Source organism: Cucurbita moschata, unplaced genomic scaffold (assembly GCF_002738365.1).
Source record: "Cucurbita moschata cultivar Rifu unplaced genomic scaffold, Cmos_1.0 Cmo_Scf00022, whole genome shotgun sequence".
In the NCBI taxonomy this organism is placed as follows: domain Eukaryota; kingdom Viridiplantae; phylum Streptophyta; class Magnoliopsida; order Cucurbitales; family Cucurbitaceae; genus Cucurbita; species Cucurbita moschata.
The window spans coordinates 1129484-1153468 of record NW_019268538.1 but is presented as its reverse complement, the minus strand read 5'-3'; the positions used below and the strand labels follow the sequence as shown (position 1 = coordinate 1153468).

The following is a 23985-nucleotide window of genomic DNA, read 5'->3' as shown; positions in this document are numbered from 1 at the left end:
TATATTTTTTTAAAAATATAGCCAGCCAAATTAACATTTTATTAATAGTTTATTTTAATTTTCAAAAAATCTAAGTCTTCCGTATTTTCACCGACAACATCTTTGCTTTGCTATTTTTTTAAAAAATTAATATAAAATATTTATATTTTTCTTGCCTTTTTTAAAATAAAAAGTGGGGAGTGAACACGTGCTCCTTGCTGGACCCTCTATATCATCTCCCCCGAATTCCCCGACGTCCATCACCCAAGGAGCGTACCCGCGAAGTTCTCTCCCTCGCAGACGATTTAGAGCGATCTCTCTACATTTCTTGAACCAAGATCTTCTTCTCAAATCTACAAATACCAGAAGCAAACCGATTCAAAATTGACTGTTTTCTTCTTTCTCTTCCAAGATCTACATTTGCCTGTTTCTTGGTACACTTCAATCCTTTCTTTTTCTCTTTGATTTCCGCAATTCAATCAGATCTGATGCATTTTCTTCGTGTTTCTTACTTGTATTGGATTTTTTTCGTGTTCGTCTTCTCGAATCACTTGTTACGATTTGGATCTTACGAGGCTGTGATATATCTTTGCATTTGTTTCTTTATTGATTATTATTTATATGAGTTTGGAAATGTGTCGGTCGTTTTGTGTTCTTTCTAATTTGAAATCTTTAACATTGTGGGATTATTTTTCATTTCCCTATTGGATCTCTCTGTTTCTTTTGTTTTGCTCCCTTGAAGATAACCGTTTCTCTGGCGGTGGTTTGTTTTTTTTTTTTTTTTCGTGTGGCAAATGTATATGATCTATAGTATTTGAGGTCTTATAAATTATCAAACCACCATCCGGAAAGTGTTGTGTTAGAATCCTGCAACGTTGTTGATTTAGAAATGATTTTGTGAATTGGAAATTTGGGTCTAGTGATGGTGATTCGATACTTTATGGAATTTTAATGTTTGTGGCCTTCAATGGATTCTGTGTTTAAGGACATCGTTTACGTTTATCGCTGTTTCTCTATAGCATTTTATTATTTGGTAGCTAAAATTTGGTTGAATTACTGCAATTTTAGCATTGGAGAGTGTTGAATCTGAAGATTTAGTGCCAGAACCATCTGCTTCCAATGGGTTCTTGTAATGGAGAGACTCATTCTGCTGTTGAAGGGTTGGAGCAACCATTTAGGATCTTTGTGGGCTATGATGTTAGTGAAGATCTTGCTTATGAGGTCTGTCGCCATTCCATCTTGAAACGATCTTCAATCCCTGTTGAGATCATTCCAATCAAGCAGGCAGATCTGAGAAAGAATGGTGTGTATTGGCGTGAGAGAGGACAATTGGAAAGCACAGAGTTCTCGTTTTCCCGGTTTTTAACTCCGTATTTGGCAAATTACAAAGGATGGGCAATGTTTGTGGACTGTGATTTTCTGTATCTAGCTGACATTAAGGAACTGAGGGACTTGATTGACAATAAATATGCAATTATGTGTGTCCACCATGATTATGCACCAAAAGAAACTACAAAAATGGATGGTGCAGTTCAAACTGTGTACCCAAGGAAGAACTGGTCTTCAATGGTTTTGTACAACTGTGGCCATCCAAAGAACAAGGTCTTGACACCTGAGGCTGTCAACACCCAAACTGGTGCTTTTCTCCATAGGTTTCAATGGCTCGAGGATGACGAAATTGGGTCAATCCCTTTTGTTTGGAACTTTCTTGAGGGCCATAACAAGAGTGTGGAGGGTGATTTGAGCACTCTCCCTAAAGCAATCCATTACACTCGCGGTGGGCCGTGGTTCGAAGCTTGGAAGAATTGTGAATTTGCAGATCTCTGGCTGAAAGAAATGGAGGAGTATCAGAAGGAGGCTAAGAAGAAATCTGAAGAATAGATGAGATAATAAGCACCGCATGAAAGTAAGTTGTTCTGCTTGATGTTTAGTGGTGGCATTTGAAATTCTTTGAACTTTTGGCTTAATATTCTTTAGATTAGATTTTATGTTGGAATGTCTGATTGTGTATGGAGTTCTTATACAATATTCTATAAAATTACGTCTGATACTTATGCCTAACTCAGGTGATCAGACATTAGCAGTGTATTTTCTTAAGCATTCCCCAAGTTATAGGCTGGAATCTCCTTCCCCATTTATTATATAGTATATTATGTAAAATTGTATAAGAAACAAACTATGTGATGAATGTAAAATTTTAGCTTGCAATTGCAATACCCAAAATTTATTATTTGAGAACCCATTTGTTTGTTAGGACAATGATTTTGATTTTGAATTATATTCCTCGAGTTATCGTTGAGTTGTTCAGCCCGATAATGATTATTTTGTCACATGGTGTATGAATAAGTAAAATGGCACAACTCGATTGAGTTTAGAAGCTGATGCAGCTACTCAAGTTTTTTGATTCTAATCATTAATGTTGACTAAGCTCAAAGTTTCTTTGTGCAGTTACCTATTATATGGGGCAATAACACCCGTCCTTCAAACAAGCTTTACGAATTCTTATGTCTATAAGTATTAGATGAGAAATCAAATAAGCGTACGAATTCTTATGCCTATAAGTATTAGATGAGAAATCGAATAAGCGTAGGATTAAGGAATGTGGACAAAGATGTGGGAAGCCAAATTATCTTTTGTAAAAACAAACATAGGGCTGCACGCAAGGCATCAATCTCAACATGGTAAAAGAGTTTCACTTTTTCTACTATGGGCAATCCTCCATTTAATACTTTTTTTCTTTTTACATAAAAAAATAATTAGATAATATATTAAAGTATTACAGATGAATTTGAAAAAGAAAATAAAGTTAGCCTAATTTAGATTAAATATTATTAAAAAAGCAGATAAACAAATAATTGCAAGTAGAGAAATTAATTTACTGTCTGATCAAGTTTTTACTAGGACAATTTTATTAATTATGATTTTAAAAAATAGCTAAGCTTTTACTGATAAAAAGCAATTAATTAATATTTATGTTAGTCATTCCATTAACTTATATTAATTAATAATTATGCATGAAATATTTGTTTTAAAAAATAAATATCTTTAAAAGAAAAAAAAATTATTAGATTGTGTTATTTTTGACGAAAAAGAAAAAGAAAAAAAAGAAAAAAGAGATAAAATCCCAAAAGAAGGACCGGAAAATTCCCAGAGAAGGGTTCGGGGAACCGCTGAATGGCTGACGTGGAGCTTTAAATAAATAATATATATAATTCCTTCTTTTATTTATTTATGTATTTCTATCTGTAATAAATATTGGAATTTACGAACCACTTTTAGTTCCTCCTTCTCTCTTCGCTGTCTCTCTCTCCGGGTTTCTGGTTTCACGCCTTACCAGAAATGGACTTCGTAGAAGATAGAGGTTCTGAATCAGAAATCTGAAGCATCGATTGATTAAATGAGTCAGGTTTTTCTCTCTCTTTGTTTCTTCTTCTAATTACTTTTTCTGATTTTTGCCGTTGCTGCCTGTTCTTTTCTTTTTTCCGCTCTTCGATCGTGTGAGCTAATGCATTGCTGTGGTATTTTTGCCTACAAAATGTGTCGCGTTTTGACTTTTATTACAACTGGAACCTATTTCTTTCGTTTCTGGAGATTTCATTTGCCTTACGGAGTTTCTGGTGACTGTTTCGGTTTTATACGACTGAAGTTTTCGATGTTCTTGTGGAACAGCTTGATTCTAGCTTTTATCTTAAAATGCTGAGCTGTTCCAATATTTAGATGTATCTGACGGTAACGCGATTTTCTATTGCTTATGTGAATTGTGACTGATAACGCTGAAATTCTACAAAAACAGACGTGTTAAAATTTATCATGAATTTAGATTCTAGTTAGACATCTGATCGAATGGCACGTTTGGTGGTGCTGATGTAAATGAATTCCAATTAATCGTGCGCAATATAAACTTCAACTGTTGTTATATGCGGGAAATAACATCGTAGATGAAGAATAGACGAGTGTTTTAAAAGGTGCAGGCATCTAATGCCATCTTCGTAAAGAGTTTGCTACATCATACCCTGAAAATATCATGTATGACATACTAGAAAACATCTCATGCTTCATTGTGGAAATTCTATCATACTATCTTCATGAACTACTTTGTGTGCGTGCTGACCAATATTTCTAGATAGAATGACTGAGAATTTTGATTGGACGAGCTAAGGATGTTGCGTAGCTGTAGTTTTTCAAGTGTTACTGTAATATCTGTGGCAAGGAGAAGATAGTGATGTTGTGCACTTGTGCTATAGTATTACTGTGCCAAGGTGATCAATCCTTACTGAATACTTTAATATTCTCTCGTCATTTGCAACAGTTGCATTAGTCTATACTGGAAGCATGTTGACGATACAACTCAATACATGAAAATTCTTGAGAAAAAATAGGACATTCAAATTCCTTCTTGGTCTTAACAACAATCTTGATGAAGTTTGAGGACGAATCATGGGAACCAAGCCGTTGCCAACTCTCTGTGAAGCCTTCTCTAAAGTAAGGCAAACAGAAAGGAGGAAAGTGTAACGATGAGAAAATTAGAACCAATCTCTACACTTTTGGAAGCTTATGCACTTGCTCCCCGTAGTTTTAACCCATAGTACAACGTGACAATAAGCAGAAACAAAAGAAGACCTTTGTGTGAAAATTCCAAAAAGGTGATTAATATAAAAGACACATGCTTGAAGATCCATGGGAAGCCTGATGATTGGAAACCTAAGCATAGCAATGATCATGATGGTAGGGCCTATATGGCTAATGTAGCTTGTGATAATTCTGTCAATTCAGAGTCAACACCATTTAGGAAAGAACAAATAGATGCACTACAAATGGATGACTGGTTGCACAAAAAGTTATACCTACTCCCTTGATAGCTAGTAAAGAAGGGATACAACCTTGGATTTTAGGCTCCGGAGCATCAGGTCATATGACAGAGAATGCATCTCTGTTTCAAAACTATCAAGCTAACAACTCCAACTCCAACTCCTTTTTGAAAATTGTAGATGTGTAATACTATAAAATGGTTGGAATAAGTTCAATTAGAGGCACTCAAAATTTATATTTTAACTTTGTATCACATGTGCCAGACTTGGGTTATATTAACTTTCAATAAATAAATTAACAGGTGATTTTAAATGTGTGACTAGTTAGGAGAAAAGTTGTGCAATATGAGATTGAAGCTCTTAAGAAAAATGGCACGTGGATAGTGGTAGGTCTACCTAGTGGAAAATGAATTGTTGGGTGTAAGTGGATCTTTACAGTGAAGCATAAGACTGATGGAAAGGATGAGAGATCGAAGGACAGACTAATTGCTAGAGGATTTACTCAGTCTTATGGGCTTGACTTCCAATATCAAATTAATTAGGTGTTCCTGATTTTTTTTTTTCATATTTTGATGTTTAATGTTGTTTATAATTACTTAGGTTTGTGTGTATTTCTCCAGACTACAAGCAACACCAGTTCATTAAATCCCAACCCCTATAAATTAAAAAATGAACTCTCTTCAAGGATAGTTACAAATTCCAGTACTATTTGTAGGTTTGCATATATTGCTTATGTATATAGATATAAATATTAAAAATGAAGAGTTGTTAGTTCATTTTATCCAGTATTGAAATTTCTTCAATATTATCAAACACTTTTTTTTTTAACAAGTTTCTTCGACTTCGGTGACATTTCTCTAGATTTAAGTTGGAGATAAGACAATGAATGGGCTTCTCTTTCGAACCTTATCATTAACATTTGGCAAGACAATTTTTCAATTTCACTATTGATAACATTTCCCCAGATTTATGTTTCCATCTACTTTTCCATCAACACTTTGCAAAGTGAATCTTCTACAATTCCATTAATATCAATATTCTACTCTTTGGTTACAATTAGAAGCTCATTACTGTCTGCTGCATTATCAGTGATATTAGGCAAGACAATTTTCCAATTTCACTCTTGATAACATTTCTCTAGATTTAAGTCGCCACCTACTTTTCCAACAACATTTTTGCAAAGTGAATCTTCTACATTTCCACCAATATCAATATTCTACTCTTTGTTACAATTAGATGCTCATTGCTGTCTTCCGTTACCTGTTTTTGCACTCATAAAATATTATTCTTCGTGTCACCAATGTTCATAGAATTTGAAACCATGGGTTTTCACTTTGAAAGCAACAAAATTCATACTATTTTTTATGCATTTTACATGATCAACCTTGATGGCAATCAAATTATTTTTTAATCTTTTTCTGATATATATCTCATTATAGAGCTTGAATCATCTGGGAACATCTTCCACGCTTCTAGATCCTAAAATGACTCCAAGAACAAGTCGAGGTCCTAGAGCTCAGAAGTCTAGAATTTCTTCCAACGAGGGCCCAAATTGGGTTCTGATTGCTGGGGGTGCATTATTGAGCACCCTATCAGTTCGCCTAGGTTACAAGCTGAAACAAGTGTTTGACACAAGGCAGCTGAAGGATAGTGGCAGTTCTTTAACAGGTCTTGTTATTTATTAATGATTGAAGAAAAATGCCTGGTTGAAGCTTATTAACTCTTGAGTTATTTACTGCTCAGGAAATGTGAAATCTTCTGACAGAAGAAAGGCTGCTGGATGTCGTTGCTCGAATGTATATTCATTTACACGAGGTGATGAATGTTGTTTCAACTGTATGCCAGGTTGGTTTTTGTAATCTTTCATTTAGAAGGAAAAAAGATAGATTAACTTTGTAAACACGGTGTTCAGTTAGCTGCTGAGCTAATGAGATTTTTGTGTGTTTGCATTTTTGTGTTTTACCTTCTCATGTAGTATGGATTCTACTAATATGTTTCTTGGATCTTCTGCTGTCAACATGATGTGCATGTTTCTATTTTTTTGTCAATTTGAAGACTCGCACTTGGAATATTTTGATGTCTCTAGGTCCCAACAATAGACATCTTCAACAGTATCAAAAGATCTTGTTTCTTGTTTTTTTTAAAAGAATATCAAAATTTTGGTTTTTTGTCTCTTTAGGTGCTTTTCTTCTTTTATGAAAATAAAGATTGAGGCTGACCTATTCCATGGGAGTTTAATAGCTTTAGTGCAGAAAATAGTTGTTTTGTATTAGACAAGTCAGGGCCTATCTGGTATGTGATTTGGATTTTGTTTTTATTTGCTTATTTATTTCCCTTTTTTTAGATTGGCAAAATAAATAAATTTAAGAAATAGCTGTTTGGTGGGCACAATTTTTGAAAACTCAATCTGGATTTGATAACTTAGAAGGGCTTTATTTTCAAAACAGGTTTGAGGTGTTTTCAAAATTTGAAAGCTGAATACCTCGAAACCATCTTTTTTTAGAGTGGGGGTTTCCTTCTAGCCATAGCATGCAGGAGAGAGGAGGGTTCTTCTCCATGAGTCATCTGGAAGGGGTTTCCCTCTTGCCATATCATGTCTCGAGATTGGGGGGAAGGTTGTTGTGGACTGTGCTATGATGCTAACCTTTGTCATGGCCTTGCATCGTTTTGGAAATCATGCTGCAGCGATAGCTACATTAGGATCCCACTGGACCTTCATGGAGGTTGTTTCCGTGCTGGCATGGTGACCAGGCCCTGTTTGGATTTCTTTGTTCTTTCCATGTTCGCTGCACTTAGTGTTGGCATTTCATCTTGCATAGTCTGTCTTTGGGATTGTGGGGCTAAATTTTTCCCCTTTCAATTCTCCTCGTAATTTCCCCTTTTAATTCCACACCAACTACTTTTAAATAAATAGGAAGTTTGGGCTCCATCCTTATGGGTTGCCCTCAAACGAGAAATGAGGTTTCAAAAGGGACTCTCATAAATTGTTGGAAAGATATCACAATGTTTTATTGTTTTTATCTAACTATTGCCTTAATGAGTGAGATTCAATAGATGAAGATTCTCATTTTGGCTGATTCAACTTGTGACCTTTAAGTTGGTAGTTGAATAAGTTATGCAGCTTTTGGCTCTATTTTACTATTGTTTGTGTTCTAATGACGGCGTTGTGTTGAATATGCAGGGACGCAGTGTACAACGGATGTGAAGTGTCCACCTACTGACCAAATGGTGGTTGCCTCTGAAAGCGCTCTTCCTTTGGTTATGGTTCCTGCTTCCGAATTCAACAAGGAGAACGGTGTAATTTGGGCATCATCTCCTGACCCACTCGAGTTGCCTGCAAAGCAATTCCACCACTCAAACTGCTCGGATTCACCTTGTGTTTCAGAGTCTGGTTCTGATATCTTCAGCAAGCGTGAAGTGATTCATAAGTTGAGGCACCAGTTGAAAAGGAGGGATGATATGATACTGGAAATGCAAGATCAAATTGTTCACTTGCAAAATTCTCTTAAAGCTCAGGTAGCCCATTCCTCCCATTTACAGTCACAGCTTGATGCTTCAAACCAAGACTTGTTTGATTCAGAAAGAGAGATTCAGAGGCTTAGAAAAGTAATTGCAGATCACTGTTTGGGGCAAGCAAGCCCCAAAGATAAGTCACCTTCCACGGTAAGAAGTTGGCCAAATGAGACAAGAAACGGTCACGTAAATGGCTATATGGATGTCAATTGCAATTTTGAGCTAACTGAGAAAGTAAGAGATGGGGAGAAGATTGAGATGTTGAAAAAGGAGGTGGGGGACTTGAAGGAGTTGATAGAAGGAAAAGAATATTTATTACAAAGCTACAAGGAGCAGAAAACAGAACTGTCTTTGAAGATCAAGGAATTGCAACAGAGATTAGACTCTCAACTCCCCAATATTTTGTAGGACAATTCTAGATTTTGTGCATTCTTTGCATGTCCCATTTTCAAAGTATGATCTCAATTCTTATTGAGCACCATCTTCTCTCTCCTCCCATTTTCAGTTTCGGTTTCAGTTTTTGGTTGGTTAGTTAGTAGAGGGTTTTAGATGTTTGATGCATTGTGTTCTTCAATGGGGTGCAATTTTAAGTAAGCCATGAGTGATATATTTGGGGTTGAAAAGACAAAGCTCTAGATGTAGTTGGCCACTTGCTCTTTGAGGAATGTTTGTTTTCTTGATTGGTTTTCTCATTTTCAAAAACCCTCCCAACTTTGTTCTGGGAATGGGAGGTTTGGTTGTTTGCTAAATTTGTTAGCTGAAATATTAAGATTCATGTATGTGATTCCTTACAAAAGCATTAGAAAGATCTTGGATCTTCCCTTAGTAAAATTGTCCACTTTAAGCATAAGCTTTCGTGGCTTTGCTTTGGGCTTTCCCAAAAGGTTTCATACTAATGGAGATAGTATTCCTCAGTTAGAAATCTATGATCTTCCACTAAATTAACCAATGTGGCCCAATAACCTTCCACTAAATTAACTAATGTGGCCCAATAATCCTCAAGAAGATAAATTTTGATTATAATTTTTTTTTAAAATATTAATTGGAAGCCCTCTTCCACTTTTTTCCAATTTTTTTTTATTGTTATTTCAAAATTATTTTTATCCATTCATAAGCACTTTTTAGAAGAGCATGTCAATATATATAGGCTTGGAATTAATATCATATAATGTCTAAATATTTTAATTTAACAAAAATAAATTGAATTTATAACTTGAATACTGTATTTATTTTTTATTTTTAAAAAGTAATCATTTTTATCATAATTCTACATTTTAAATTTTAAAATTCAAAGTCTGAATACAATAAAAAAAAAAAAAAAAACTCATAGAAAAGCCAAAAGCATATTCTCGTCAATTTCTTGCTACTTTCCAAATCTTTTTTCTATCACATCATATACTACTTTTTAAGTACAGCATGTTCCTTCTCGGAAATTGTAATACTTCTATCACCAATATAGAGAAGTACAAGTAATACATGTATTTCCTACACAAAGATCCAACGTACCCATCATCCTCGACTGGTAATTCGGCTTTCGTCTCATATGCAAGCATGTTTCGTCAAATACACAAGCACATCTCATCTTAAACGAACCTCGATGATTGGAGAAAACAGCTCTACTTCACTTAAACTCCATTGTTAAGCTGTTAAACCAAGATTTCATCTCGTGTTCAGGTCAAATTCCCCGACTTCGCGCCAACTATCATGCATGCCTGTATCGCCATTCTCAGCCTCCTCATCATTTAATAGATCCTCTGATGCTTCTTTATCATCTCCCTGTGTGTTGTTGTTTCCCCATCCATTGACCATTTCATTTGGATGAACTTGCTCCTGCTCCCCAACACTATGGCCAACTCGAACATCGCTGCTTTGGGACCCAACATGCGCACCTGTTCTCAAGGGACCACGAACCATCATTTCGTTAGCCTGTGGTTCAGCCCTCGTTAGGTCAGTCGTCTGCATCATTGCTGCCATCCGCATTTTGGCATCATGAGCCTCTCTTCCAGCCTTCCCTCTCAATTCAATCTCAGCTTTTAGTTCCAAGAGGTTCCGTTTCTCCTCTTGCATAAGGGCTTGTTCAAACATCAATCTCTCTTCTGAACGGAACTCCCCCAGTGTCCTTTTGCGAGTTATGATGTTAAAGGCCAACACCTGCTTCTCAAAAGTGGCAATGAATTCAGAAATTTTGGCCGAGATGTTATGATCCCACTGCTGAGAGCGTGACAGCATTTGGCCAGTTGGATCAGAGTCGAGGATTCTATCATCTTCTTCGGCCTCATAGTCAGCCACCACATGATATGGCAACAGCCTGTACAAATTTTTTGCATAATGCATCAATGAATCATCAAATTGTGATAAGAATATGGAGGAATAGATGCTATAAAGCATGCTACTCCCAACACTTCCAAGTTATCCAGTGCTCTTTCACACTCATACAAACAACCAAGTAATAGAAGGAATAGGCGAAGACCATATGTAACTACTTTAAATTTTAAAGGGATCGATCTCGCCTATGTATCATTATAACGATCAATGAACTTTTAGAATTATAGGTAGTATGGGGATTGTAACTATCAATGTATCCTTGACTCTACAAAAGAGAGATAAGAAACTACTACATTGGTAAAATGAAACATACAAAATGACTAACAAAGCCACGAGAGGGGACGGCACTAAAAGAAAATCCAATAGGGTATAACAAATAAAGAAATGCTATAATTTGGAACAAAGAGAATCTTGGGAGAGAACCCAGTAGAAGAAACACTATTAAAACAAACTCCCTCAAGGATCTTCCTAAATTTTGAAAGACCTTCCATTTTCTCCGCCCAGATAGTCCAAAGAGTTAACATGGATTCTTCAGTTTTCCCTCACTTTTTGCAGCATCAATCCTGAAAAAAGGGAGTATTTTCATCCCCCTCCACAAGCATTTGAACTTGCACTTTCCAAAGCATCAAGGACATCCATTAAAGGAGATCTATAATCCTATAGAAGGGCTTCATGATACAAGTAACATGGTCAGTAAGGATTTCCCAAAAGACCGCCGCAGGACAATGAAATCACCAACCGGTATCCATGTCTCCTCACTAAAGCCCACTGAACTTTCAAATTCAACTCCTAAGTCTTTAGTGTCTTGAGGAACAGCCACAGGCACAAAAAAATGAAAAATGATGATAATAATAATTAAATATAAATGAATAAAACGAGAAGTCTCAGATTAAGAAAGAGAGAGAGAGCACCTCCATCAAGGATCATGGATCATGGATAAATCCCCATTATAATAATATCACCGGAGAACCCGAGGAAATTAAAAGATGGCCAGCCAATCTTGTGGAAGCCCCAAATGAAGTTAGGAAGAAGATACCCAAATTACTAAACTTTTATTGCTTGAAAAATTTACCAAACAGAGAGCCCGAACTGTACGTGGCCTGCAAACTCCTAATGTCCCAGCTAAGGATTCTCATTTGAAAACATAAACTCATTGAGAAGAAACCACATTAACCTTGTCAATGTTAACAGAAATGCGGAGATTGTGAACTTTCCTCAATACAGAAGTTTTGCTCTTGCCTCCTGATTTGTCTTAGAGAAATCCGTAGAAAGGGAGGCCATACGCAGTATGAAAATATTATATTGAGGCCCAAAGTAGATTAAGAAATCAAGGGAGGAAATAGTTCCAGTCTATTAGAATTGCTATAAGAACAGAATTTGGATAAAAATTCATTGTAACTTCGCCTACAATCTCCCTGGAACACCATGATTCACAGGATGATCAGGAGGAGGTGTGGTTTCTCATTAGGCTTAATGCCTCTACTTGGGCCTCGGTTTCCAAGGAATATTGTAATTCTCTGTTAGGTTTTGTTGTTTGGAACTGGAAGCCTTTTTTGCATAGCTAACGTTCGACTTCCATTGGTGGGCTTTTTCTGCGTGCCCTTTTCGTGTCGAGAAACAAAAGTTAGTCAGTCACCAATCCAAGCAATAATTAGAATTTGCATAACACAATTCATAATTGCAAGAATAGAATCTAGATCTACTGCACCAGATGCATCATATTCAAGGGGAGCCAAATTTTTATGCAGTGTGCTTAGTAATCTCAACACACATACTACTAGTTTCCTTTTCTACAGGTGTCTTCTTAATCCATTAAGCTCCTTAAGCACACGCCATAATCCATGGTCCTAAACTAATGATCGGAACAGAGTTTAAAAGAATGATAAATGCAAGAAATTACCCAGTGAAAATTTGTTATTCCAAATAAAAGCAAAATCCTCGCTAGCAATAGTCTTCAAAACATAATTATATGATTTAGGAACTTCATACACAAAAAAAACTGCACTAAAAACACGCATTTCAAAATGACGAACCTCTCGCAGGCATCTTCAAGGGAACCAAAAGGGCGCTTAATGTCAGGATGGCACACACGCCAAGCGTCCTGATAAGCCATCTGGAGTTCCGCCTGGTTTCCGGTTCGCATTGCCCTCTGTTGCAGCTGGTGTTGTTGCTGTTGTTGCTGTTGCTGCTGTTTCTGCTGCTGCAATTGTTGTGACGGTGGTTGAGTGGGACTAGGGTTAGACTGCAAATTAGGAACAGACGCGGCTGGATTAGGGTTAAGGTTTTGATGGAGATTAATGGATCCAGGGCGGAGATGAAGACCCGGTGGGCGCAAATGGGCGTCGATATTGGAAGGAAAGCGAGAGATAGCGGCAGCCTGCTGCTGAGCCTGCTGCTGTTTCTGCAATTGTTGAAGAAGAAGAAATTGCTGGTGCTGCTGAGTTTGTTGCTGCTGCTGTTGCTGTTGCTGTTTGTGCTGTTGCAGTAGCAGCTGTTGTTGGTGTTGAGCAGCCATTGCCGTCGCCTTGGCTTCGTCCATTTCGATCGCTTCTCGGAGGACTCTGCTGAATGAGAGGGGAAATGGCATCTACGGCCGACGCCGTTCCCACAGACGATGGAAGATTCGAATTGCCATCGTGGGATTGGCCGTACCCGAGCGCAGCTCTTGTAATATATTAAAATTTTAATTTTTTTACTTTCAAAAAAATCTTAAAATTTATTGGATAATATATATATATATATATATATATATATATATAAGCCTTATTTTCTATTTTATCTTTAAATTAAAATTTTAAAGTTTTGATATTTCTAATTTAAATTTAGTTTTCATTTGACTAGTGTAAGTGACATTAGGTTGTTATAAACGGTATGAGAGTCAAACACTAATTGTACAGGATACTGGCCGCCTTAGGTTGTTATAAATGGTATCAGAGTCAAACACTAATTGTACAGGATACTGGTCGCCTTAAGTTGTTATAAATGGTATCAGAGTCAAACACTAATCGTACGGTATCAGAGTCAAACACTAATTGTACAGGATACTGGCCGCCTCCGTTTGATAAATAGATGTATTGACAGAAAGATTAAAAAATGTCAACAACAGGTGTCTAGGTAATTACTCAACCTCATCAACATTTGTTAAAAAATATTATTTTTAATTTCATAAATTATGTAATGGTTAAATAGGTCAATTTGACTTCGTTTGTGGAGATGAGAGGGGATCGGGATTGATTATGAATACCCACACTATGTTATGTAAAAATGAGATTCGTAGATAAATGTAATTCAGATCTCGGAGAAGTTTTCTCTAAGAAACCACGTCAACATTTGTTAGAAAATATTATTTTTAATTTCATAAATTATGTAATGGTCAAATAGGTCAATTTGACTTCGTTTGTGGAGATGAAAGGGGATCGGGATTAAATATCGGTCACAAAACGTCTCTTGTCAGGAGATTATGAATACCCACAATATGTTATGTAAAAATGAGATTCGTAGATGAATGTAATTCAGATCTCAAATGGAGAAGTTTTTTTCTCAGAAATCCGATCATCATATTTGCCATTTCTAAGTTTGAAGCATTCCTGTGGTAGAATTGTCATTCAATTGCCTTGATCATTGTGAAATGATTCAATTTAGAACAAGGTTTCCAAATCTTGTTTCTAGATCTTCGATCACGATCAGGTAATCTAATTAGTCTTATCTCTTAGTTGATACAAATTTTACATAATTAATTACTTTGGTTTATTACTTCAACAAAGGCTTGGATCGTTGTGCTGAGAATTATTGCCTATTTGGATTGTGAGATCCCACGTTGGTTGGAAAGTGGAACAAACCATTTCTTACAAAAAGATGGAAATCTCTCCCACCCAAATAGACTCGGTTTAAATCTGTGAGGTTGACAACAATATATAACGGATCAAAACGGACAATATCTGCTAACGGTGAGATTGAGCGGTTACAAGTTCCTTTACTTTGGACATGATTTCACTATTTTGTACGAGTTACATCAAGATAATCACTATTTTTTTTTTCTTTTTTCAGGAGAGTTTCAATAGATCTTAGAATATTTTACATATAGATCGATAAACCGATAAAAATAACAATATAACAATGAACAAGAACAAAAATCTAGAAATAGAGCGAGAAATAAGAATTAAAAATATGGAAAAGAAAAGGTCTATGTTATAAAGCCCAAATCAACATTGAGACTAGTTGACATACACTTAGTTTTATTCATTACACACACGACATAATAACATAGAAAGCTACTAAGTTTTGGAGAATCCAAGGTTGAGTTAGTTGTTCCATATGATCATCATGTCACAAGCTCTAGTTCTCTTGAACCACCTTGAAGGGCTTCAACATTCGATTCAGCTCTCCGCTGAGGTGCAGCGACATGACTTCGTTGGTCGAGCCGACGAGGTCCCCAGCGATGAAGACGGCGGGGACGGGGGGCGTATGGCAGCCTTGTAGCCTTACAAGAGCCTTCTCCATGTCCCGGGCATCAGGGTCCTGGTCCAGCTCGTACACCAAGGGGCTAACTCCAAGCTCCCTTAGAAGCACATTCACTGCATAACAAAGGCAGCATGAAGTCTTGCTTATTATCAGCACCTCATGCTCAGCTGCTAGTCTCTTCACCCTTTCCATCCCAAATAATAACTTGTATATCAATCCCCTTTGTTGTAGCGGTGGTGGCTTGGCTTGAGATGGGCCTCAATGCAGCTAGCGCTCTAATGCTTTGTGTTTGGAGTATATATATATATATATAAATAAGAGAAAGTTGAAAATGATGGATCGTTCAAAGAGGATTCTTTCTTTAAAGATTCAAAACTAACCAAGAATCTTGCAAGTAGCAGGGATTATTTGTTGCGTTACTGTCTACGGCTAGCAAATATTGTCCGTTTTGGCCTATTATGTATAGTCATCAGCTACACGGTTTTCAACGCGTCTACTAGGGGGAGTTTTCCACACTTATATAAGGAATGTTTCGCATTCTCCTCTCCAACCGATGTGAGATCTCACAATCCACTCCCTTTGAGCGCCTAACATTCTTGCTGATATATTGCTCGATGTCTGATTCTGTTACTAGTTGTAACAACCTAAACCCATGGGTACTGGATATTGTCATCTTTGGGCTTTCCTTCAATGTTTTTGGAACTCGTCTATTAGGGAGGAATGTTTTGTTCCCTTCTCTTTAGAAGACATGTTTATAGAACTATGAGACTGATGGTGATATATAACTGGTCAAACCGGACAATATATGCTAGCAGTGGGATTTGGCTGTTACAAATGGTATTATAGTTATATATCGGGCGTTGTATCAAAGAGGACGCTAGGTCTCAAAGGAGTGAATATGATATTTTCCATGAACGAGGGAACGAACAATAATAAAAATAAAGAAAGATCGGTTGGAGGATTCAATAAAAAGCAAAGGATTCCACAAAATCGCCACCTTTTGAATCTTTGTGCTGGAGGATTTGAACGGCTGCGATTCTCTTGCAGGACCAGCTTGATCCATACCTAGTCCTTAGGCTAGCTTTTCAAGAAATTCTTCATTTAAATTTTAATTTGTTCCTATATTGAATTATAATCTCATTTGAATTACATTTACGTCTTTCTAGAACAAAAAAATAAAATCGAGAGAAGAACGAAACATTCCTTAGGTATAAAATTTTTTCTAATAAGGCCAAAATAGACCATATCTACTAGCAAACACAATTTAATATTTTATTGTTATATAAAAATGAGAGAATATCTACTTTATTTTGACCAGCTTTATTTTGAAAAGAACATGTATTCGAACCAGCTTTTAGTGGAAGCTAGCTTTTTCTCGAAAGAATGTGTGAATCTCCTTATAACATGTGTGTGCATGAACAGTGAATCGGGGCCCGTAAAGAACAAGTGACGTAAGCAAATTGTGGTGGAAAAATATTCCCGACTTTGATGAAGTTATTAATGTATTATTGAACAATGTGTAATTGACATATAAGAAGATCATGTTGTAAAGCTAGTACGTTTTACAATATGTCCATGTTTCTTGCTCGTTAGAGCCTTTTGTGTTTAGCGCAACAATACCGTAATAAATATTGTTTTCGAGTTTTGAACCATCAGATAATTTGGGTAGAACAAAAGTAATGTGAATGGGAGAATTTCCAACTTTCTCGTCAATTTTACGGGGCGCGAGATTCTAATCATACCTTGTCATGTGGAGATATCACACATATACATACACACACACATATATATATATATTAATATATATAACTTTTTCGTCAACTTTATAGGGCTCAAGATTCTAATCGAACCTTATCATGTTGAGGTATCACACATACACACACTCTTGTATTGAAAATACGACTAGAATTTTACTCTGCTAAACAATAAGTTGACCGTCCTAAATAAATTCTTGAAATTTTTATTTTTTATTTTTGTTATTAAATAGTTTATTATTATTATTATTATTATTATTTGTTTAAAAAAAGTCGGATGAGTTAAGGATACATTGATTTTTCAATGAAAGTTTAATAAACGATAACAATAATTTAAAATTTTATAGAAGTATAAATAATTTTTAATATAAAAGAAAAGGAACCAAATTCAAACAACAGGTCATATTATTTTTAATTTCCTGAAAAAGTTATGTTTAATTTTTATTTTTTTAAATTAATTTACTAGAACCACGATAGAGACCCACCACCTATTTCATTTTTATTTCTGGTAAATTTTTCGTTTATTTTAGACGAGATCAAATTAAATATATCGTCGTAAGGTTCTTATTAACCTAATTTCAAAAAATTAAAATTAAAATTAAAATATAACATCGTCTTTAATAATTAAACAAAAAAAATTAAGACATAATTTTTAGTTTAAATATTATAATTAAAGTATTGAAATAAACTAATTTATTTCTTTTAATATAATAAAAAAAAAACACGTATATATATATATATGCACAGAAAATATATTTATATTATGCAGAGTGGGGAATTGGACGGAGACAGAGCATATAATCCTATCCCTAGCTCCATTTATAACATTTTCCACTCCTTCCCCATTTTCTATCTAAACGGGAATCCCCTCTCTATTTGGGATAGGTCCCCATAGAACCCGACCCCATAAATAAAATAAACATTTTAAAACTTAATATTTGTATTCATTTTCATCCAAAATTAAATTTAAAATTTAATAGTTGGCAATAAATGTTTTTTATTTATATATTTTCAAATTAAGTTTATAAATCTGGATTTAATTCAAGTTTTGAAATTTTGTCTATTTAGTCTTTAAATTTTAAAAATTAAAAATTTAGTCCGTAAACTTTTAATTATTAAAATTCATAGATATTCGAAAATTTTAAAATTCTGTTAAATATAAATGTAAATAATCTCAAATAAATCAAGTAATATTCGTACAAAATTTAAATTTTTTTAAGAAGGATGGTATTATAAAAATATTGTTTTTGAAACATTCCCTTAAAATAAAAGTTTATTATAAATCATAAAAAGACATATTTAATTGTAAATGGAAAAGCTGTAAGAATTATCCAAACTTAAAGTCATATAAAATGAAATAAAATAATTAAATTAGAAGTTATTAAATATTATAATTTTTGTGCGTGGCTAAAATCGAATAATTTTCTGCTAACATTATACACATATTACACATATTTCCTTTTAGAAGAATAAAAAAAAAATCTCTAAAATAATTATTATATGGTAATTAAAAAATGGAAATCTTTATAATTAAAAAATAAATTATATTAAATTTACCATAAAAATAAATTATATTGGAGAAGAAAGAAGAACTGATGCATCTGACGCACGTACACCCGCCAAAATAAATAAAGTATTTTGCTTAAGAAATAAGTATTAAAAAAAAAAGAGAAAAAATCGGAAATTTCTCTTTGAGAAATGCGAAGCTGGCGATTTACAATTACGGAGACTTGCACCGACGCTAACGAGCTTCATCTGATCGAATCAGGTCCCTGATTTCCCCGACTACTTCATTTGATTAATCTTGTTTTCTTTCTCTTTGTCAGTTTGATCATTCCTCAAAGTTCTGTCCAATTGGTCGAATTGTTTGCCTTGACTTTCGGTATCCTTCTTATTTTGTATGATTTATGAGTTTTTGAAACCGGATTTCGATTTTCTACGATATGTACTCTCAGATTGATTGAATTTGTTGCATAGTGGTTTGATGTTTTGAGCAATATTGCTCCTCCTGGGATGTCCCTCCTTTTGTTGGTGATGCTGATTGAATTTACAGTCTACTCTATTTGATCAATTAATTTTAATTCTCACCTTCTTCTAGAGATTTTACTTTATCGAATAATCATGGCATTGAGTGAGTCTTTGTATGCTTACGGCTATATCTCTTACTCTTGTGTTACTTAAATTAATCGAGGGGTTTCCTTACTTGGGTTTTTTTTTTGAGAAATTCTATGTCTATATGTGATCATTTCGACTGATGTCAATTATGACAGGTACTAGTTTTTTGGCTTGGAGAGTTGCAACTAATTAATTGATTCAGAAGCTGAGATTATATAGCTAGGCAGTTTGTTGTGTTCCATGCTCTGTTGATGATGCTGGGTATTAGTGGCAAAGAACAATGCAGCTTCCATTGTGATGATTTTCCTAGAGTTTGATCTTAGAAAAGTTGCTTAAACTAACATCAATGGGTGTCAGCTATATAGCATTTTCTGCGGCGTGTACAGTGTTGAGTTTTATTGGTCTCCAGCTATGGACTGAGCTATCGATAGATAACCTGAGATCAGAGAAAATAATTGGCGAAAATCCTTTTCAGACAGAGAATGCTGGCCGTGTCATTGATTTGCTCTTAAGTTCCTATGTCACTGTAGGACTGCTGGCTAATTTTGCACTTAATGTGTTTGTTCTACTCATGCTATTTCTCAAGGTAAGTTTGTTATTTATTTTGGGAGTTTTGTGTTGCATAGGAAGTGAGCAGCTATGAACTCTTAATTTCAGCGCCGCTATACTATGTAATATTTGCAGTCTGGTTTAGGAAGGATCACCGAACTTCTTCTTGTTTTCTTTTTTCCTATGGCCAATTGTTTATTTAGGGATGGCCTTGGGCCTTTTGGCCAATTATTTAATGGGGTATAATAAACCAGGAGTTTCTGTTAGCATGCAAGAAATCAACTTGTTATTTGAGACTATTTATAAATTTAAAAATTTCTAGAATGCAAATTCAAGTCACCATTCACTCATTTTCCCATAATTTTATCTACGGTAAGATGGTGACTCTTCAGTAGAAGAAGTGCTTTAATTCTTGCTTGTATTCTCCCCCAAGATGTTTGTTTTGATGCTTATAGATTTGTTTGTCAGCAGACCATATTTTTTGTTGAGCTGTATTCATCAGAAAGTCGGAAGCTGGTGGAACGTCTTGTTAATTATATCATTTACAAGGTTAGTATTTTCCAATTTTATCTCCTTTAAATTCTTAGCTGTGTTATTTTGCATAGCATTTCGGGCCCTCTGAGGTGGGAACAAATTATTTTTGGTTTTAGTTAATTAGAGATTGTTTACCTCTTGTTGATGTTCATCTGATGATCTTACTTCCACTTGGCTTTAGCCTATTGCTGTTTGCACATTTACGGTAGCTGTGTTTGAAGGCAATGAGTTTTGCATGTTAGCCTATGAATTGTTTTGTCTATAATCTCAAATCATATGTGTGGATATTGAAAATTTATAAAGAAAGTTATGGTTGAAATCCATTAAAAATTTATAATGCCTTGGCCTGTAATATCTTTTTCTTTTAAGAGAATCAATTTTATTGATGTATGAAATTTACCAAAGAGGAAAATAATCCCATACAAAAAAGCTCCTCCAATTTGTTAAAAGAGAAGCCTAGCTACGGGAACTAAAATATGGAGACAATTTACACCCAGGTGGAGCAACAAATATAACATGGTCAAAGCCATTCTTCCAGATACGGTCCTTTTCAGCAATGATTTTTTGCTTTCTTTCATTCCAAAGAGCCCAAGTAAAAGCCTTCACAATGTTCGGCCGCAATAATTTCTTCTGTCTTCTGAAAGGATGACCCAGCAGTACGTAACTTAAAAAACTGCTTTGCTTCAAAAGGAGGAAAAACCAGTCCAATTGAAGGAGGATGAAATTCTGCTCCAAAAATTCCAGGAAAAAGCACAAGTGTGGAAGATGTGCCTTTGGGATTCGACAATAGCCTTACAGAGGGAGCACCAATGAAGAGAAGGAACCAAATAAGGCAAATGTCACTGCAGCAAAGCACATGTTGATTATGATTCATCTCCCAAATAAAGGAATTTGGTTTTCCTTGGATAATGATTCTTCCATATAGCTTTTGCAAGAAGGGGGCGTGTAAACCTTTCTCCTTAGACATACCAAGGAGAAGAGATTTTATGGAGAATGCAGCATTATTTCCAGAAACCCACCCAATTGTTCTCTTGAGCGATGCAAGGGTGAAAGGACATTTTATTCCACCCATTCAAAAGCTTCCTCGTCTTTGAGAAATCTACAAAGCTTTAAGGCCCAAAAACAAAGGTTTGTGTTCCAAATATCCGTCACAGGTTCTTTGTGGAGAGACAAAGCATGAAGGAAAGGGAACCGAGAGGCCAAGCAACCATTGGCAGTCCGTTTGTCTTTCAAAAAGATGGTGGTAGAGGCCCCATTCCCTAGGTCAATTCAGTTCCGATCGACCACAAGTCCCTGCTGCTTCGAATATCATGGTCCTTTGGCAGAATTTAATGAGGTTACTCTATGATAAGCATTTAGAACTGAGGGCCCATATTTAGCACCAATAAGTCTCCTCCATAGAGCTGACTTTTCCTTGTGGTAGTGCCAAATCCATTTAGCAAGAAGAGCCTGATTTCTATCCCTTAAACAGTGAATGTAACCCCCTTGGTCCAAGGGGAGGAAAACTTTATCTCATTTACAAGATGAAGGCTAGAGTTTCTGAGGAGTTTCTCCATGGACTGTCCAACTTTAGTTGGCAATGGAAAACGGGATAAATAATAAGTAGGGAGATTTATAGGGTGGCTTGAAGGAGAGTGATGGAGTGAGTTAGTTTATTAGTTTTGGTTAAGTTTTTTAATTTGTTAAATAGTTAGTTGTTAAATCCTCCATAAATAGTGGGTTTTCTATATTGTATTAGACACTTTTGAATCACAATAAGATCCTTGAGTTACATTTCTCGGAGGTTTCCCTATCTTCTTTGGCTACGAGAAACCTCCTTTGACGACAGGGAAGCCTCCTCATGCCTCCTCATGGATACTTTCACTCATATCTTTGACGACAGGGAAGCTTCTCTGTTGTCCCCTTGGGCAGGGATACTTCATCTTCATCTTTTTGAACTTCTCTTTTGATAATGAACGTCAGTGTTTCTTATATATACACCAATTATTCTTCCTCTAGGTGTATTAATTAAAGCTTTTTTTTTTCTAACTGCTCTATTTCAGGCTTTGTTCTCTAACTCTTGATGTAAATTTCTTTTTTTCATTGAATATTTGTTTCTTAAGCAAAGTTAAGAAAAGATTCTGAAGTTGTTAAATCATGGTATGCCTCAATGTACCAGTGCGGGAGATGGAGGAGTTTATGCCTCTTTTTTTCGTTAATGTTTAATTTTTATTTATTTATTTATTTAAACTTTCTACTTTGTGAGAGGATTTCTCTTCATTTGTAATACCTATATAACTACACATGCATAGTTCACACACATAGACATCAGATTGTACGCATACGGATGAATGCAATATGCTAAATATATGGGGGAAAGTTTACGATTTCATAAATTTTTATTTGTTAATGAACATGGGACAGGGAACATTTCTTCCTCTGGTTGTTCCTCCAACAAAATATCATGCTGCCTTGTGGTCTATCTGGTTGGCTGTCTTATGTTCATTGAAGGTAAAATACTGCTACTTTTACTCTGGATTTTGATATGTAAGTTTCATTCAAATACTTGGCTTATTGCATCAACATATTGTACAGATGTTTCAAGCATTGGCTAGAGATCGTCTTGAACGTCTGAATGCATCACCTTCTGCCACATCATGGACATATTTCCGTGTATATTCTGTATTATTGCTGGTCCTCTTTGTCGACCTTTCTGGGTAATGATTAATGTTTTTTCTTAGCTTAAAGGTATCCAAAATTTGGGGGACTCAGAGTTTTATGCTTCATTTATGAAATAAGTGTGTTTATACTGTTTATATATTTATATTATTTTGTATTTGTGATAATAGTATTTTTCCTTGCCAAAAATAATATATAGTATTTCAGGCATGGTATGAAGTATATTCTTATTGTTTTTTTTTTTTTTTTTGAAAAAGTGACAAACTTTTCGTAATCTACGAAAAGGAAGAAAAAAATTCCAAACACTCGAATGGGGGCAAAAGGAAAAACGAAAAGAATAAGATTACTAGAGCCTGAGAAGAAACCAAACAAACCAAACAAAATAAAAGAACCAAAGAACAATCTAACAATAAAAACTACAAAACAGAAGACTAAAAGCACCAAAAACTCTTAGAGAGCTTTCAAACAAAAGCTGAATTTTTAAGGGAAGCTCCTCAAACCACTGAAGCTTTGAACAGAAACCGCATAAACCAGCTTGAAACAACACACCAGAAAAGGAAGAAAGGCAGCAACAGCCAAGGATAAATTCACGATACCACAAAGGCAAAGAATAAAACAAACAACCAAACAGCCCAATCAATGCGAAACTCAACTCTGAAGAAATCCACAAGAGGCAGCAACTTCATTCAATAACTGAAAATCAAAGAGCAAAACGAAAGATTCATCTGAAGGCCAAAAGCCCAACCTCTGGAATTGATCTCAAAGATTTGAAGGCCACAATCCTTCAGAAAGGAAGAAAAATTTTCTTTTCAATAATGCTCAAGGACGCTGTTGAGTTATTCCAAGACTTCTACGCTAGAGGTGTACTTATTGTCACTGTGAATGAACCTACCATTTCCATTCTTAGTGTATTTTTATTTTTTCTCTTGTTTCACTCCTTATTGGAGTTTGTTTAATTTTTTAACATTTTTGTTTATGAACTGAAAAGTTTGTTCCTTGATGATTTTATTTTGGAGAGTGGTTTCTTTTTTAAAGTCTATGTTAATTTCTAGTTTACAGTGGTTTCTTAAAATTTTGTCTAATTTTATCCAGAGGGAAGGGGATTATTGTATTGGACTTGGAGGCATTGAGTTGAGTCGTTAGGAGGGATTGAGGGAGAGAATGAGAGAGAGAGAGAGAGTGGAGAAGGATTGGGTCTTATTCTCGTGAATTTGAGTCCTTTCTCGCAGGTGATCTTTTGTTTCGTGGGCTTGTTTTTTTTTTTTTTTTTTTTTTTTTTTTTTTTTTTT

At 35.3% G+C, this 23985-nt stretch overlaps 5 protein-coding genes and 1 long non-coding RNA gene across 10 annotated transcripts in view; 3 read left to right on the top strand and 3 right to left on the bottom strand.

The window, feature by feature from the left end:
- Window positions 1-204: 204 nt before the first annotated feature.
- Window positions 205-2211, top strand: LOC111459824 (protein CDI-like). Its single transcript, XM_023102902.1, has 2 exons — window positions 205-413; window positions 1048-2211. Exon 2 carries the CDS (start codon window positions 1099-1101, stop codon window positions 1858-1860), a length of 762 nt encoding a protein of 253 aa, XP_022958670.1. The 5' UTR covers window positions 205-413; window positions 1048-1098; the 3' UTR covers window positions 1861-2211.
- A 1024-nt stretch (window positions 2212-3235) lies between these two features.
- Window positions 3236-9079, top strand: LOC111459684. 3 transcript variants are annotated; one of them, XM_023102698.1, is made up of 4 exons: window positions 3236-3385; window positions 6227-6455; window positions 6531-6632; window positions 7969-9079. In XM_023102698.1, exons 1-4 carry the CDS (start codon window positions 3377-3379, stop codon window positions 8706-8708), a joined length of 1080 nt encoding a protein of 359 aa, XP_022958466.1. In that variant the 5' UTR covers window positions 3236-3376; the 3' UTR covers window positions 8709-9079. The 3 variants fall into 3 exon arrangements, with proteins under 3 accessions (XP_022958466.1, XP_022958467.1, XP_022958465.1); XM_023102699.1 differs by lacking the exon at window positions 3236-3385 and adding an exon at window positions 3402-4238; XM_023102697.1 differs by lacking the exon at window positions 3236-3385 and adding an exon at window positions 4246-4461.
- Window positions 9080-9635: 556 nt separating this feature from the next.
- Window positions 9636-13273, bottom strand: LOC111459804 (putative mediator of RNA polymerase II transcription subunit 26). Its single transcript, XM_023102873.1, has 2 exons — window positions 12659-13273; window positions 9636-10608 (listed from the first exon to the last, which is right to left on the bottom strand). Exons 1-2 carry the CDS (start codon window positions 13210-13212, stop codon window positions 9960-9962), a joined length of 1203 nt encoding a protein of 400 aa, XP_022958641.1. The 5' UTR covers window positions 13213-13273; the 3' UTR covers window positions 9636-9959.
- A 1525-nt stretch (window positions 13274-14798) lies between these two features.
- On the bottom strand, window positions 14799-15348 carry LOC111459664 (glutaredoxin-C13-like). The gene has a single exon (XM_023102674.1). It carries the CDS (start codon window positions 15276-15278, stop codon window positions 14961-14963), a length of 318 nt encoding a protein of 105 aa, XP_022958442.1. The 5' UTR covers window positions 15279-15348; the 3' UTR covers window positions 14799-14960.
- Window positions 15349-18492: 3144 nt separating this feature from the next.
- Window positions 18493-23985, top strand: part of LOC111459248 (E3 ubiquitin protein ligase RIN2-like) — a 13660-nt gene continuing 8167 nt past the window's right edge. Inside the window, exons 1-5 of one of the 3 annotated variants that reach the window (XM_023102053.1) lie at window positions 18493-18608; window positions 19111-19541; window positions 19976-20053; window positions 22442-22528; window positions 22613-22734. In XM_023102053.1, coding sequence (XP_022957821.1) covers window positions 19302-19541; window positions 19976-20053; window positions 22442-22528; window positions 22613-22734 — 527 coding nt within the window. In that variant the 5' untranslated portion in view covers window positions 18493-18608; window positions 19111-19301. Of the gene's footprint in view, window positions 18609-18667; window positions 18684-18722; window positions 18739-19110; window positions 19542-19975; window positions 20054-22441; window positions 22529-22612; window positions 22735-23985 lie in introns of those variants that run through there. The other 2 variants (XM_023102055.1, XM_023102054.1) reach the window with 2 other exon arrangements.
- On the bottom strand, window positions 19548-20708 carry LOC111459250. Its single transcript, XR_002713269.1, has 3 exons — window positions 20530-20708; window positions 20174-20247; window positions 19548-19764 (listed from the first exon to the last, which is right to left on the bottom strand). It is a non-coding gene; the product is annotated as an uncharacterized LOC111459250 (long non-coding RNA).

Coding starts and splice junctions, on each gene's coding strand:
- LOC111459824 (XM_023102902.1), top strand. CDS start 1,099: ATGGGTTCTTGTAATGGAGAGACTCATTCTGCTGTTGAAGGGTTGGAG.
- LOC111459684 (XM_023102697.1), top strand. CDS start 4,417: ATGGGAACCAAGCCGTTGCCAACTCTCTGTGAAGCCTTCTCTAAA. Junction 4,462..6,226: donor TCTGTGAAGCCTTCTCTAAA/GTAAGGCAAACA, acceptor ATCTCATTATAG/AGCTTGAATCATCTGGGAAC. Junction 6,456..6,530: donor TAGTGGCAGTTCTTTAACAG/GTCTTGTTATTT, acceptor TTTACTGCTCAG/GAAATGTGAAATCTTCTGAC.
- LOC111459804 (XM_023102873.1), bottom strand. CDS start 13,212: ATGCCATTTCCCCTCTCATTCAGCAGAGTCCTCCGAGAAGCGATCGAA. Junction 10,609..12,658: donor CTTGAAGATGCCTGCGAGAG/GTTCGTCATTTT, acceptor AAATTTGTACAG/GCTGTTGCCATATCATGTGG.
- LOC111459664 (XM_023102674.1), bottom strand. CDS start 15,278: ATGGAAAGGGTGAAGAGACTAGCAGCTGAGCATGAGGTGCTGATAATA.